The sequence below is a fragment of the Pungitius pungitius genome, chromosome 4, assembly GCF_949316345.1.
Source record: "Pungitius pungitius chromosome 4, fPunPun2.1, whole genome shotgun sequence".
In the NCBI taxonomy this organism is placed as follows: Eukaryota; Metazoa; Chordata; class Actinopteri; order Perciformes; family Gasterosteidae; genus Pungitius; species Pungitius pungitius.
Window position 1 is genome coordinate 14,972,045 of NC_084903.1, and position 16,969 is coordinate 14,989,013.

At 43.3% G+C, this 16,969-nt stretch overlaps 1 protein-coding gene across 1 annotated transcript in view; it reads right to left on the reverse strand.

Moving 5' to 3' along the window:
- Positions 1-16,649, reverse strand: part of mafa (MAF bZIP transcription factor a) — a 68,444-nt gene extending 51,795 nt beyond the window's left edge. The window contains exons 1-2 of the mRNA XM_037486006.2: positions 15,282-16,649; positions 8,214-8,279 (exon numbers count right to left, since the gene is read on the reverse strand). Coding sequence (XP_037341903.1) covers positions 8,252-8,279; positions 15,282-16,264 — 1,011 coding nt within the window. The 5' untranslated portion in view covers positions 16,265-16,649 and the 3' untranslated portion in view covers positions 8,214-8,251. The remainder of the gene's footprint in view (positions 1-8,213; positions 8,280-15,281) is intronic.
- Positions 16,650-16,969: the final 320 nt, after the last annotated feature.

The window sequence follows — 16,969 nt, forward strand, 5'->3', positions numbered from 1 at the left end:
GGTGTTTTGTGCTCAATGAACCAGAGAACTCGGGTCAGGTGCCTCCAGCGTCGGGCTTAAAGCTGCTTTGGATGGGCCAGGCCGTGCTCATCTTCTGTCTAATCTTCTTGTTCTGGTGAGTGTAGGGAGGAGGAGGAAAAAAAAATCCATAGTCTTTTCATCCTCCTGTGACCACTGTGCCTGTGAGACAGCAGCCGTGGGAATGGAGATGGATACAGGCAGCCCTGCCTCTGCTCCAACACGAGGGTGGAGGTAAACAGGGCCACAAGGATCGCTAACATCTTTCTTTCTCAGGCACACGCACACACACACACACACAACACAGACACCTCTGATTAAAGCAATTGTAGGAATGTTGGAACAGCAGTGTGCCACTGGAGATTGGTATATTAGGGAAACTATCAAGAGACTGGGAAAGGAAATGAGAGTTGGTGTGCTGGTCCTTTGCGCATCTAATTCTGCCACGGCATGTGTCTTTGACGTATGCCTGATTGTGACCCGTGCCAAGAAGCCATCATTATTACGTGTTGGCTGAATCATTATGGTAATGCGACTAGAGGGTTAATAAATAAAATATCTATTACCCAAAGCGTGTTTGTGTGTCAGAGATGAAGAGACTTGACTCGGTGTGCATGTCCAGAGGAAGACGGCAGAAAGGAGCAGCCGGAGAGAGGCCGGGGCAGGCGTTTGATCCTAAATTACTCTTCCCTTCTCCCCGTTTCCTGGGGATTTTGGAGTGATACTCCCCCCGTGCTCCCTCGCTCCCTCAGCTGTCGCAACCCATCACCACAACTATTCCACTTCTGCCGCAGGGATAGAGGGAAAGCTTTGTCCCTCTCCATCACCCTCCTTTCATATGCCTCTCTCTAGTTGTGGCATAGTGAGTTTTATATTGAGAAAGCATTCATTTGTTTCCTTTTCTGTTTTTTTTTTACCATGAACTATTTGTTTAAGGACACAACAGATAAATGATGATGTTTTTGTTTTTTTCTAACAAGAGCCTTCTTACTGCAGAAAGTCAAATTAGAAAGGTAAAGGAAAACAATCCCTTGGCCATGGCTTGTATCCATAGAGATGCATTTGTCTTATTACGGTTTGTCAGGGGTCATTATTGTAATCCAAGCAGACAGAAGTTTTTACTGGGAGAAGTGCGCCATAGTATTCTCTTTCTGTTTGTGTCTTTTTTTTTTTCTTCTTTTTTTTTTTTGAATCTATATGCAGCCGCTTCCGATAATGTCATCCTACACTGCTCTCCGCTCTTTGCAACCAGAGACTACCAGCTGTGAACTCATCGCTCTCCTTTAATGGCCAGGTTGCAAAGAGGGGAATAAAAAAAGGAGCGTTGCGAAACAGTGTGTATGTTTAATGGCGAGTCTGCGTGAGTGATGGTTCCTTTAGACCGGCACGCGAACCAGGACTCTGGGTCTCTTGTTTTTTTTTTTTTCTACCACAACATTCTTTCCCAGGGGTCACACACCCTTCCAAATCCAGAATAAAAAGGGAGCAACTGAGTTTACGGCTTGGTCCGGCCCGGCGTGTCTCTGTTACACATCAGAGGGTGACCTCACCACACACGTGGCTGAACGTGCCTCTTCAGAACAGCAGTGACGCGCTGAAGTGTGCCGCCCCTCGGGCCGGCGGCGCTTGGAGCCCGGTCGCTGAAGGGTTGGCGAAAGCACTCCTCCTGGTCTCTGAGGCCATGTACTCTCCAAGGAGGACACTGCCCAAACTCTGTAATTATATAACGCAAAGCGCATTCCTCCGTCTGGTTAGCCAGAAGTATGTATGAGAGAGAGAGAGAGAGAGGGGGACAAATATTTACCTCCTCCACCCGTTTACTCTGTTTCTCCTCCTTTAACACGCCCCCACTCCAATATTTTAACAGTTAGAGCAACTCAGCCTTGTAAACACAATAGTTATGTCTGCACTCACAGAGAAATGAAGCAGACATGCAGGCTCCACTACCCCTGCAGCTACTGCCAGTGTAGGCTTTGCTGCTCTCTTCTCCTCCTCTTCTCTCCTCACATCATCTATGTAGGCTACCACTCCATAAGGTGTGTTGTTTTAACAATTAGCTTTCAAAATATTTAATTCATTTAGATATTAAATGAGGAATGGCACAGAGTGAATGGGATGTTTAGATCGGCGTACATTCTGTATTCTTATTGTATTTCGGGTTTTCTTTGGACACATTGTCTCTCACTAAGTATAAACCACTCTATGCAACTATGACTTTGTATTTCTTCATATCACTATGTATTGTCATACATGTTAGCTGATAGCTAACAGGAGCTTAAAGCAGCTTTTAGGATATACGTTTCACAACAAATGAGTCATCATTGTTCCTTTCTCACCTGTTCCTGCTCATTACATACTGGTTGATTGTATTTGTGAATACAAATAGTGCATCTCCTTTTGTTTAGCATACCTAAAAGACTATCAATCCCCAAGCTGCAAATAAAACACTTGGCACAAATATTATTTTGGATATTAACATATTATACAGAACTGGCAAAATAAAACCATTACCTCTTTAGTCTTACACACTTCTCTCTCTCTCTCTCTCTCTCTCTCTCTCAAGTCATGATTTCTTGTCTACACAAACAAAACACCCAGACATTGTGTGAAGTACATACATGCAACAAAGCACTTACATCGAATGTCTTATATCGTAACTATTACCCAACCATATTATATGTGTGTTCCACACAGATTAGCAGGAAGCTGAAAATATAGGAGTGCTGGCATTGATCAAATCTCTAGGATTATTAATAACATACCAAATATTGTTTTAATTGTTTTACATATGTATTAATAAGATACTCCCCCAGACTGTTTGTCTTAACACTTTGTAAACAGCGGGATAATATGCCAGGCTTAAATTCTTGTGTCTGTGCGAGCATTAATGTGATCCTATTTTGATTAGACATCCTAACTCATTTTAATTAAGTACATTAAATTGAGAATAACAACTTCTTGTGTAAGCATTCCTGTCTGACAGCACAAAAGTGAGCGAATGCTAACGTCTCAAAGGCTATTTGTGTGTGATGTTAACGGGCAAGCACAATGCTTTAAGCCCAGAATGTAAGTAATGTGCACTTAGACACGGAGCCCCAGCCACACTCTGTGGACAGCATTGTTTAATGTGCAGCAATAACTCTGTTTGGCTGCTGCTTCTCGTTGCCTCTCTTAAACGCATTTCCTCTATATCTCCTCTTGTTGTCACCTCCAGCACACGTCTCTTAAATGGTCAGCTGGTGTGAAAGACGAGGGGACACTACATGTCTCTTTGGAGCCATTTACTTTGCACCATTCTATCCTCCTGGTCCTGTTAGTCTGAAGACAGCAAGATACTGAAAATACTCCAGAAACATGTTCAATGATGTACTGGTACCGGCTGACTTTTATCTTTTGCTGAAAAAAATACTAATACATGTTGCGATTTAAGAGTGGAGTTGAACTTTATCAGCATGAATGCAGGGACGGAGGACCCGCATCCCGGCTGAATGACTGTGAGAGCCGCTGCATGGCACGATGAAGTGTGTTCATTTCCTTATTTATTGACTCACTTGCTTTTCTCTGAGTGTTTGAAATTAATAACAGCCAGCAGAAATCAGACAGAGAGATGAAAATCAGCACTTTCCCTGCAGTAAAGCCATTCATCAAGCTAACGAGGGGAAGAATGGGAGTGGAGGAGGAGAGGAGGGGAAAAGTGACGTTTGGAGAGGGAGCAGAGAGCAGGAGGGAAGCAGGTGCAGTGTGAGGCAAAGGAGGGAAGGAACGTGATGTTGGGTACAGTGGCAAAGGGAAGGAAGCTGGGTTTGTCCGGGAGGAGGAGGAGGAGGAGGAGGAGGGAGAGAGTCATTTGGAGGAGAGAAGGGCAGACAAAAGAAGAAGAGCTGTGTATCATTCTAAAAACAGGGATAAAGATAGGAAGAAAGAGAACTTTGACTTTGGAGTATAAATAGAGAGGGGGGGGGGGACACGAAGAACGCAGTTTCTCCTAGACGGCAGGATTTGCACAACTCGGAAGAGAGCAGAGAAGCAAACAATGAATTTTGTGTATGTATGTATTTAAATGTTTAAAAGTCCATGCCTTTGCTACTGTGCTAATGTGTGGATCCTGTAGCAATGGAGACATTCCTAACAAAAGTGGACTATAATGACTAGGTAATTTAGTTCTCTGCAAGTGGCATTTCATTTCAACGAATAATTCACAACCTCCTGGGCCCAAAAGAACGGGATCATAACCATAAACAGAAACCCACATTTAGGGTATTTATCGTATAAAAAAATACAAGAATGCTTTATCTGGCTTGATTATAATAATAAGCAACAATCCACATAAAAATACGCCAAACAAAACTTTAACCAGTGTAATATAAGTAAAATAAATACACGATGCAAATGAGTCCAAAGATGGTGCGTACGGTGCTGGCTACCATGACAAAAAACACATCAAACAACATCATCAGATTGCCCAAAATCGAGTGGTATAATTTATATTTTAATATTTACAAAACGTGCCAAAGTTCTAGTGAAATACCCACCAAGCCATTGCAGCGAAAAATCCAGAATAATCTTGGAGAACACATCCGCACCGGAGCACAGTGTGTCTCATCATGAACACAGTTATGCATGCCTCCCCTTGTTCGAATCATTAGAGCTCTGGCTATCATAAGCCGAAATCCACATAACGCAACGTTAGCCAGTGGAAGAGTAAAAAGATATTCCATGCAAATTTGCACTGTGTCAGAATTTTTTTAGATGCTACAAGCAAGGTTGACATCGGACCACACACAGCATGAGGAGATCACGCTGAATGCAGGGATATACGTATTATTTCTCTCAGACAAACCAGACCGAGCTTCCAGTACAAAACCCACCAAGCCATTGAAGCAAAAAAAAATCATGAATATGTCTTACCTTGGTTGTTTTTCACGGAAATATGGATTTTGTTTTTGCAATGAGCTACTGCCCCATGCCGTTCGTGTGATGTGAGGCCTTCACAAAAGCCTTCTCAGGAGTAGTATATGCTTGCTCTATCAACTTGAAACTTTACATGTGTACTGTCCACACACAGGGCTATCCCCTAGATGTGTTTTTATCTGTCTGCATAAATGTTTCATGGGATTTATAGGGCTGTTTATGACATTTTATCAGGAAAATCTCAAAATTAGTATTTTTTTTGTGTGTAATATAGATTTTTTTCAATTGTAAATACACAAGGTATTTCCAGAGTTATTACACTTTTAATTATGGGTGTGCCATTTTCGAGCAATTGCCACATCACAATGAGGATTTAGGTAGATACAATATAGAGCTTATGTTCACCATCTGGAGCAGTAGTAGTTTACTCCCCTTCCCCTCACTGGCTGGTGATGGTGGGCCTGCCCTCTCTTCAATACCCTCGCCCTTGCAATGAATCCCCCTGAGTGAGTCCCATGCTGCTCTGCCTTGCCGACAGACCCGACAGTATCTCACAGCCAGGGCTGCAGGGCTGACCGTGCACACACTGCTGAGCCTCTCCGCTCAGAGTGAGGGAGGAGCGCCATGATGAGAGTTCTGCCACGACAAAATAATTAGCAAAGTGCAGCTCTGCCGAAACGTACTAAATTTAGTTCCACTTCACACACAAATGCAACCATAAATCTCCTTTTCTGAGGAAAGCAGCATTCTCACAACCAGATGTTTTATATACATGCTTACACATTTTATTTTAATCAGTTGTAATGCTGGTGAGCCTTTTCTTCTGATAAAAAAAAGCGCCCAGCAATACTCTCAAGCTGCTTTGCAATATTTCTTGGATGAAGCTGAGAAAACTGCGCTTGGTGCAATGTAGTGACGCAAACTGTGCCCATCTCTCTGTACATGGATATCTATATTTTTAACTTTAAAGTTAGACCACAGAGTCTTTGGTCACCAAGGCTAAATATAGTCAACTCCTGCTGAGCTGTCTCCAGTTTCTCAGTCCTTTCCGAGAGGCAGGTGGAGCAGAGAGGAGGAGGAGGAGGAGGAAGAGGAGGAGGAGGGGGGAATAAATCAGTCCTCAACTTTTGACCGATATGGAGCAGGAGGTTGTTTTTGTACATCTGCGCTGTCCCCCTTCTCTAAAGCCTCGGCTGCCCTCCTCTATCTTATTCATTTCTCCTCTACATGACAGGTCAATCTGGATCAATTTCATCTGCCCTCGGTGACTGAGACCAACATCCTGGCACCCAGAAATAGAGCTCTGTGATAGAAGAGCCTCCGACCAAGTATTACCATTATCCCACAGCTCTGAGCCGAGTGAGAGAGGATGTGGGGCAACGTAACCATTTGGAAAACATTCACTGGATCTATTTTACTGCACTGATGGACTGTGTAGCCATTAAGAAGCAAAATAGATGCTGTTACTAAATGTGGTGTGTGGGTGACAGTGTTCCAGCAACTTCCCCCTAAACCGCTCTGCCATACACTTGGCCACCTGGTTGGTGGCCTACCTGTTACGGTATGCTTATGAGATCAAACCAACACACACACACACACAGTTTCCCAATCTATATTTGCACTCAGCTCTCTTCCTTGCAGCCTCTTTCGCATACTTACACCCGCTGCTTTATCTTTATCAGTATATTTTGGGTCCTTAACCCTCTCTGTGGCGCTCTGATCTCCTGTGCCTCTCTGCATGGTGAACCCCTGAGGTGTGCCTGCCTTCATAACACATACGCCAGACACCAGGTAAAACACACTGACAGCCTCATAGCAGAGTGTTAACCTCTCTATATCATCTCACAGTGTAAAAACATTTCATTTTCTCTTGCATGGGTAGGGAAGAGACGCAGTGACACATTCATGTCCTGGCGATGTTTAGGCATCCCAGGGTGGAGTCAGGACACTCTTTCCCCAGGCAAGGACGTGGAGACCTGGCTCTCCGTCTCCATCACTCAGCCTGTCCTCCTGGAGCTACGTGGCCAGACTGCTCATCTTCCCCCAACACCCTCTCATATGCATGGTTTTGCATAAAACAAAGACATTGCTCTGCCCGCAATGTCTGCCTTGGGTGTGAAACTGCTCCGAGTAGGATCGACCAGACCACACCACACGCAGCCGCTCTAAGCCCGGCTGGCAGCTTGTCAGAGCGCAACGTCAGGGTAGCACAGCCGTGTGGCAAGGGAGCTGAGATTTACGAGGCTGACTAAGATAGACACCCTCATGGTTTTCCACTTTCATCCGTTTAACATCCGTTACCTTGGCATTGTTTATATTCTACACCCCTCAGCGGTGAGCAGAGGGCACCTAATTCACGGTGATGACGTGGGAGGAGAATCGGAGCACTTAAAACACTTCATCTAAAGATGATTTGTCCTTGTCTTCCCTGATGGCTTTTGTCCTGCTTCCCCTCTTGAAGTTAAGTGGATCTGGAGAAAGGCCAGCTACTGATCCTAAGCCCCACTTAGTAACAATCAAGTAAATAACACTGCACACAAGCACATGTATATGTACATTCTTCTTCACTAATGAATTAAAGCTCAGACCTTCTCTCATCCTTATGTGTCATGACCAAGAACATCATAGCGTTGGCTATGGACTAATCAGTGAAGCCATTACCGGAACGGTTTGGTTCGCAATATACATTTGCCCAGTTTCCTCTATGTCTCTGTGAATTGATTTCAGGACTAGAAGCTAATTCTTCACTCTGAATCTCTTTGCCGTCCGGCACAATGGGTTTTTCCTCTCTGCTTTTTTCACACACAATCTGAACATGTGATTTAGATATGGATGAGTTGTTATACTTTGTTGAACCAGGACAACTAAAAGCGTCATATCGGTGTAGTGTGTGTGTTTTGGACAATGCATCCGGGTACTGTGCGCAGCCATGGCAAAGGAGATATAGAGAAGGTTGGAATCATGAGAGATACGAGCAATATTAAAAAGCCATGCATGCGTTTAACATAGCATATTGACAAACATTAATATGTCATGTAACCATTATGAAGGCCTTTTTTTAAGGCTCATTTGCAATATGCTGTGACACACTCAATGTTATATTTGGTGACTGTACCTCTCTCTGTTTAATATGAGTCTAATATTAATGAATAATTAATGGATTGTGTAGTGCAAAATAGAAAACAACATAATCAGTTATGATTCTTTATATTACAATATTACTAGACAGCTGTGACATTACCCAGAAAAGAAAACTGAAAGAGATCAAGAAACAAGTGTTTTACCTCGGAGAGGAAAGGGCTCGGAGGATTGGGGCTTGAAATCACAGATGGAGGAATTTTCTCGATGACCTAAAGGAGAAGATAAAATTGTACAAAACATATAAGAACATTTGAATGAATATATAATACATCCTTTGTCTCTGTAACTGCGTGTGTCACTCTCTGCCTCCCTGTCATTCCAACAAACAATCACAAAGAAACAAGTAGATCAATTCTAAGCGAGATTCATTCCCACCTTGTCGGTCTTGTGAAACACAGTACATGTATCATAGTAAGCGTCTCATGCAGAGGGAAATGTAAAAATTTGCATGCAAATAGATTCTACAGACAGAACCCATGCATCAAAAATACTGTAACCACAACAGACAAAACTAAAATACCTGAGCAAACTTTGTGCCGTTGCACGGACCAGGCGATGGAATTCTACTCAAAAGCCTTTATAGTCCTGATAATCTCCTTAATTTACAGAACTCATTGTTGTTGAAGGGAAGTAAGTCATTGTACAGAAAAATGAACTATGGAGGATGTCAATGCGGGACTCTTGTACTAAACCGTGACAAACACTGTCATAAGCACCGATCTCAGAACACTCACAAGTAAGCACCTTGCCCCAGGCATCAAAAAAAGCCTTTTTCTTCCCTATAAATATTGCTACAGAAGTAAAAACATTTGCTGAGCTCTTTGGTTTCTGTGCACTGATGCCAACCGGGGGAAATTACAATTGAGGAAATACTATGTCCATAAACTGCAGTGAAGGAAATTTCAAATAATCAGATTTTCTAATAAATGCCATATAACTCGGTTCTATTGAGTATACAGCACCTGCGAGAAAAGAGCAGTGATGCAGCTTGAGGATATTAGTACCACAGCAGAAACTAAGCCACAGCTAAATCATAAAGTGAAACATTTCATTAAAGGGACAGATATTTAAGAACTATATAAACAGTTCCCAAAACGGCATCAACGCACGTTGGAAAAAAGTCTAAATGGCCTTTGAGCAAACAAAAACGAGAGCTGACTCAAGGATGAAATAAATGGCTTAATATTGATCATCCTTCTTCGCTACAAATGACTGATCCCTCAATTAATGTGTTTTTTATATCTGCAGCTCAGCATTTCATTAAAAGCATCCTTTGATGATAATAATACAATAATTAACCGAAGAAAAGAAATTACACCCACGTATTTTGATTTTTTGCATTTATTTGTAGAAACTTGAAAAGACTTGTGCTACTTTGAAAGACTATGTAACTCTATTCTCTTCACCTTTTTTACAATGGTACAACTGAAAAATGGTGTTTCATTTATTTAAGTCAAATAGTCTTGGTTCGGGTCCATTTACAGACATATAAAATTACCCCAGCAAGTCCCGACCACCTCATTACCAACATAACCTGCAGCCAGGCTTTCAAGGACAACTCTCTAATGACACTGCGCGTTTCCGCTTAACGTCTATTTGAAGCAAACCGAGACTCTCTGCCACAAAGAAAGAAAGAAATGCATAGAAAGAGGGAAGTGTAATCTGATAAGATAAGCAGCTTAATTGATCCCTGATGTCTGTTTAATTCTGACTGAATGAGTGTTTCTGCACCGACCTCTACACTGTTAAGAGAGCAGGGTTTTTTTTGTCTTTGTATCTGGTCACATTCACAGATGTGGCTGCCACCTGGTTGTGCTGAGACATCTGACTTGTGTTACTGCTGCACATCCATATGTCCCATATCTGCATGGCTGTTTTTCTGTTCCAAACTCATTAATCTTCAAAAGTTTCCTCACTGAAAAATGATCTTTCAAGATCCTAACTGCACAAAAGTGCATACACTAAAATTTAATTGTATGAATGTATTTGTCTATTTTGACAAAGAAAGAATTGACCATATTGTTATTTTTTTAATGTTATGGTTTCTTTTTAACATTATACTCAAGACTGACACTGAGAATCCTTTAGTATTGCCAGACTGACTCTTTGAACATTATTAAGAGGAACGGTTTAGCTCACTAGCCACTAGTTGTTATGTGGCGTCTTTGCAACACCCTCCATGCAATCCTTGAGTGATGTGGGTGTGAGAACAACATGAACTGCTGTCCGTGACCAGCGTGTCCAGGCGCCATGTATTCCCTGCTCTACGTATTCTCTGGGAATACTTGTGCTGCATACATGCAGGCACACAAACACCTTTGTATGTATTCAAACCTGATTTATCAACTGTGAGCTATAGTCTTTACACAGACAAAGACAAGGAACACTTCTGCTCAGTCAGTTATTGCCACCCTCAGAAAGCTTCTGGTGTAATTAAAAGAAAAGGTAAGCAGCAATCTTATTCAGGCCGTGTTGAAATACAGGAAATGGGTAAAAAAAAAAGTGCATGTGACTAATCATGAATTTACTGTGTACTGTCCCATGTCGGATGTGCATGTACATCTCATTCAGTGAGATGTGGGCAGAGGAAATGAGCTTGAGCTCCCGTGGGCACGGATTACTTTAATGACTTTGAGGGCAGCCTCGTGCGCTGCAACTTTCGACCTCTGCTCATCCTCTTCTCCGAAAGACGACAAGAGACACACACACACACATTCACGGACAAATCACACGTACACATAGGGACACACATATTACCCACACAGGGACTAATCGACCTTGCACTTGGGCCGGCCTGAGTTAAGAGATGCAGAATCAAACTCAAACAGCAGATCTTCTTTTGCCCTTTCCCTGGCACAAGCCTGGAAGAATTCAGAGCCTCAACCAAGTTTTATTTTGGGGTCTGTCAACGGGCGTGCTGCTACTTGAGCGAACATCGTGACGCACTTCATGCAGTAAGTCTGACGAGCACGTACATAGAGTTCATCAATAGAAAATGGACCGATTTTTCACTTGCACAACCATTGCACAATGGTGCCACATATATAACAGTAAACATGTATTGCAAATGAGATCTGTACTCAAACAAATGTCATTCAGCTCAACATTTCTTTTAGTTACGTCAATGCCAGAATGAAGACAAACACAACTAGCATCACGCTGTGCAACAAAAGGCTGGGAAAAACATGCAGGGCCATTTATTGTTTTTCTGCGGATTTGCCTTTGTGCATGTGTGTGCACGCTGCAGGGTGTGTTTTCATTTCTAGTCTCTGTGGTGAGTGTGTATTCAGTTGTAGTGGATGAATATAAGAGATCTAACGGGTCTTTCTCAATGAGGAAACGATAGCCACAGAACGACCGCTTTTAACAGAAATCCATTTTTCATTTTTTTACCTGCCACTCCAGACACGTGAAAAAACACACCACACAAATGTACAGCCTTAAGAGAAGGAAAGCATCACTCTAAAATAAAGATAGATTTTTTTCATGGGAAGTGCAGATATCATGTTTTTTAAATAGAGCAAAGGCAAACAAGTGTGCCTTCCAAAGCCATTCAATGCATTTTCTGAACTAATAGGAAATATCAAAATATTGCAGCCCTACTACTTAGATCAAATAGATGTAATTAGATAAATTGAGGAAGAAGGAGAACGACTTGGCTGTAAATCGCATGGAGTGTGCATGCTAAGACCCAACACTTGCACAGCTGCACAGAGCTGCACTCACAATTTATCATCTCTACATCGCAGGAGCCAGTGGCCCACACCACTATTAATCATGAGCAAAATCATTTAATTCAGCACAAGCCTGACTATTGTCTCAGTCTCTCCCTCACTCGGCGCAAACCAGCCACCACAGCAGCAGCCCGCACCTCCAGAGGAAATCACACTAAACATTGTAGACTACAAGTGTTGGGTTTAAACATGGAAGATGGTCTACACGTAAGTAAGAAGAATTCATCTCATAGATTAACAATTTATCACGCAGTGTTTTCTTATTAAACTGACAGTGTGGGTAATTTTCAGGAAAGTTACCGTTTGGGTATACCCTTTGCTCACAGTCGTGCACATACAAACTGTGGCTGAATGGCAAAACTAATCCAGACTGAATACATCTGCAGAAACCTTCGCGTTTCTTCAAAGTAGATTTTGGCAAGTTGGTTTTCCAACAAACAAATGGTTCTGGTCCAGTGAAACAAGATGCCCACATGGCTACTCCTTGTCCCACAGCTTACAAAATAACTTTTCCTCCTGTGTTTCAGAGAAGTGGCTTTTTCAGTTTGTGCACCAGTGCAAAAGTTACGACAAAGTCCGAGGACTAAACATCCAGTGAATGCACGGCTGGAAACGGGCGCTGAGCCTCATTCTGACTTACATTGGCACCTTTTCCAGCGCCCCTCCACATGCCTAACATGGCTGTGCCCTCCCTGCAACCGCCTCAGGCCCACCGACAGGCAGGATGAAGCAGGGCAGAATGGGGAAAGCCGGACGATGACAGGCTAATGACAGTGAGCACACAGTGTCCGAAAAAACACAGACAGCGGGCACACTATACGCACAAACAGCAGGAAGCAGGCAGTGTGAAAAGGGGGCAAACAGACGGGGCAGATGTAGAACATGCATAACCACAAGGAATCCACACAGAGATTTCATCCTCACATACTTCCTACCAAAGGACACACTCACGTCAACACCTATTTAAGTTCACGGACATCAATGTACACACACACACACACACACACACACAGACAAGCACACACAAAGAGAGAGAGAGAGACATGAGACACTCACAGAAACACACACATCAATCGCTGGTCCCATCTATACAATTAACATTAAATTATTATATAAAACTGTATTACGGTTCAACAGATGAGTATGTAATTTGTAGAGCAAATCGTTTCATCTGAGACATTAGTCCACCCTATGAGTGAGTATGAAGGTTTTTTAGAATGAGAATTAAGTTTGTTGGAAATCGTAATTGTTGCCTAAATGACAGCTAATAAGATTTCACGGCAGTTTCATTGCATTGTGTAAATGATTCCTAATTAGTTTGGTGTTTTAAAAAAATAGAAAATAAACCTGTATCAGACAATAATGTGTAATAACAATCCTGGTGTGAACATCTTTGTTTGGAGTTTCATCAACTCAGTAAAACCGGACCGAACTGCACTCCGTCCTAAAAGAAGGTATCTGATTAGTTCAGGGTGACGCGTTTTTTAAATTACCGTCGAAAAAAACACAAGGGTGCCAACAGATTCACGTGTCAATATAAAGTGCAATAATGATCTTGATTTGATTCTAGTTTCATTATGTTCCAATCACGAAAAAAAGAGAGGTGAAAAAAAGTGAGAAACGTATTGATGACAATTACATACATTTATTGCATATCATTTAATTGTATGAAATAAAAAGAACGAGCACATATGAACATCACATATGGTTAGTGAGTGAAATAATTTTGCACAGCAAAATCTCTCTATATATACTATATATAATATGACGTATTAATTAACATATTTTCAAGATGTATTGGCGAATGGTACTCTCTCATTTTTTACATGCAGGGTGTCAATCCCTGACGAGCTAAACAATGTCCAGACATTATTCATAATAATAATTGTTATTGCTTTGCAAATATTGAGTTCGTTTAGCACAAAACAACAGTGTCTCCTCAACTGTTAATAAAGTATCAAAATGGTACGATCAAGTCGTAAAAGAATGTGTGATGTGGAGAGCACGAACTTTTTCCTTAACTTTCACATGTTTTTTGTGCATTCCAGTCCCAAATATACCAGGCCGCTTAACACACGCATTTCCAGAAAGCATGGTAATTTACTTTGTCTTCTCCAAAAAAAAAAAAAAAAAACTTTTTGAAATAAAATGGTGAAATATGTGGCCACACTTGTGTTTGAAGCACATGCTGCAAAGGCGATGTTTGTGAACTGCTCAATCGCACCAATTGGAGCCTTGCCAATTGATCTAAACTGTTCGTCAATACTTGTGTGCAACAATCTCGTTAATAATTATCATATTGAGCTATATGATCCAACCTGTAGCACTTTTTTCTTTTGCAACGTTTCAACTTTGTACTTAAATTAAGCGTGAAAAATGGTTTAAATGCTGTCAAATACAGAGAGGAATACCCTTAAATAACAATATGGACAATAGGCACCCGACTAAATTTCCAGGAAAGGGATCGGTGATTTCCTTTCGTGAAGTCTTTTTCTTTTTCCTCTCGCACCAGGATCCCCGCTGATCGACTTCCTGATGGTGCGCTCAGGGAATGACTGCAGCCTAATGCCAGCCGGTGGTGCTGCACTTCAACACAGCTGAAATGCTCCTGAATGAAGGGGGGGGGGGGGGGGGGGGGGTTGGGAAGTCTTGTCACTTTTTTGTTTCGGTTCCAAAAAAGTGACCGTGGGTCATAAATGAAGTTATGAATGCCATGCTGGAGTCATCCGACAAGAAGAACATCTTCAAGCGGAGAAAGGAGAAAAAAAGAACAGAGAAAAAAAAGAAGAAAAAAAAACCATACATGTCCAGCATGCAGGGAAGTTCGATGAGACATCTCTTTAAAAACATTGAACAGTTTGTAATGAATAGAGTCTCGTTGTGCTCAAAACAAAGGCAAGCATGAGATGAGGTGGCGTCAAACAGCAGGCTCGCAATCCTCCAAGTTTGCCAGACAAAAAAAAAGAAAAGAAAAGGTAAAAAAAAAGACCAAAAACGTATCGTTGATGGTGCAGTTTGACATGGATGTGTACAGTGAATCTGCACACTGGAGTATACTCAGTGCTTGCATGCACACTTCGTATACTGCAGCATCAAGTTGGATCAACTGTCAAAAATCAGATTTCACTTAAACACTGCAAATCTAGTGAACGATGATGGAGGAAAAAAAAAAAGACAAACAGGCTATGCGTGATATACTGAGCAAAACGTAGATGAAAGTTTTTCTATAATGCCTCCAAAATTAAATCACGGAGGACGAAGCCCTACACATCTTTAAACAGTCGCAGACGATTAAAAAAGGTATCAAATAAAAAAAAAAGTAAAAAGTTGACATATTAGTTCTCGGTCTAGTAGTTTTTGCGCCAAATGGAGAAAAAAAAAGTTTCATGAAAACTTTAGTAAAGTGGGGGATGAGTAACCCGTCTGATTTTCTCATCTGAATTTTTTTTTTTTTTTCACGATTATGTCGAGACTCACATGAAAAACTCCGGGGATGAAGGGTTGTTGTCACTGCTCGATCCATTTTCTCTGAAGCCGTTGCTGATGAGCTTCTCATACTTTTCTTTGTACGCGTCCCTTTCCCGGACCAGCCTGGAGATCTCCTGCTTTAGGTGATCGACCTGCTGGATGAGGTGCGTCTTCTCTCCCTCCAGGACGTGCCGCTGCTGGACTCGCTTGTACCGGCAGGACTGCGCGTAGCCTCTGTTCTTTAGGGTCCTCCTCTTCTGTTTCAACCGGATCACTTCTTCCTTGCTGACCCCCCGCAGCTGCCGGTTGAGCTCCCGCACCGACATCGAGACCAGCTGGTCGTCTGAAAACCGGTCGTCGAGGCGCATGTGCGGGTGAACTGTCCCAGAAGTGCCGTTGGACTGGACGCCCGGCGCCTGGTGGTGGTGGCCGTTGCCGCCGTGGTGGTGGTGATGGTGGTGGTGGTGCTGCCCTCCGTTCTGAGCGGCCGCCGCGGCGATAACTGCCGACACCACCGCCGCGGCGGAGCCCATCTCTTCCCCGGCCATGGTGCCTCCCGCTGCGGCGGCGGCGGCGGCCCCGGCGAACTGCTGGCCCCTGGCGTAGCCATCGAACGACTGGAGCTGGTGGCTGCTGTTGATCAGCGCCTCGACTGCGTCTTCGGGGCTGAAGCCCAGCGCCTCTGGATTCAACTGCTGTTGATAACCGGACATCCAGTAGAAATCCTCTATGTGTGTCTTCTGCTCGCTCCCCGAGCCCGGACTGGGCGCCGAGAAGCTTGGGGAAGGGGGCACCGAGCTGCACGGCGTGCTCATCGGGGTGGAAGACAAGGATCCCCCGGCGATAAGGCGACTGCACTGGCTGATGTTGCGATCGGGCTCCACCGGCTCCTTTTTCACTTCAAACTTCATCAGATCGAAGTCATTAACATATTCCATGGCCAGGGGACTGGTGGGCAGGTCGGAGTTGCTCATTGCCAGCTCTGATGCCATCCTCTTGCTGCTGACAGTCCTCCAAGTGGGGTGAAGAGAAGCTGTCAAACTGGGTTGGTTGGGAAGAACGTGAGCCAGTTTGATTTTTAAGCGTTTGTCTTAAGTTTAAAAAAAAAAAAGAAAAAAAAGAAAGAAAAGGAGATGAAGAAGAAAAAAAAAAGAGTTTTTCAGCGTCCTTTTTGCAGCCGCGGACTTGCCGGCGCGTGAGAGTAGTTTTTCTTTGCAGAGTCTACTGCGCGGACACGCCAGTGCCGCGCGCACGAGTAGCGGAGTCCGTTCTCAGCATTTGGAATTCGGCGGTATTGTATTTCAAACATTTAACACTTTGCGGGTTCTTCGTTAATACATTGCGGGAGAAAAAAGACGACACGCGGGATGGGGGGCGGGGAAGTGAATGCAGCCTTCGCGGCACACACGGCGCTCACTGGCAGGGGCGATATTTCAGAGGGGATCACACGGCAGATGAGTTTAAGAGCATTGGAGCCGCCCTGACGTCAGTCTGGGAAGAGGAAATTGACTCGGACGAGGAGCCAATAGGCTCTCACACTCACCGAGCTAATTAACATATTAGTAGCCCGACGGAAAGCAAACTTTTGGCAACTGTCAAATGCCGTCAGCTGACTGTCAGCTGGGGACGCAGACTCTTAACTCTTCGATCACTGCTTGAGCCTCCTCTTCTTCACGGGGGGGGGGAACCACTTGGTC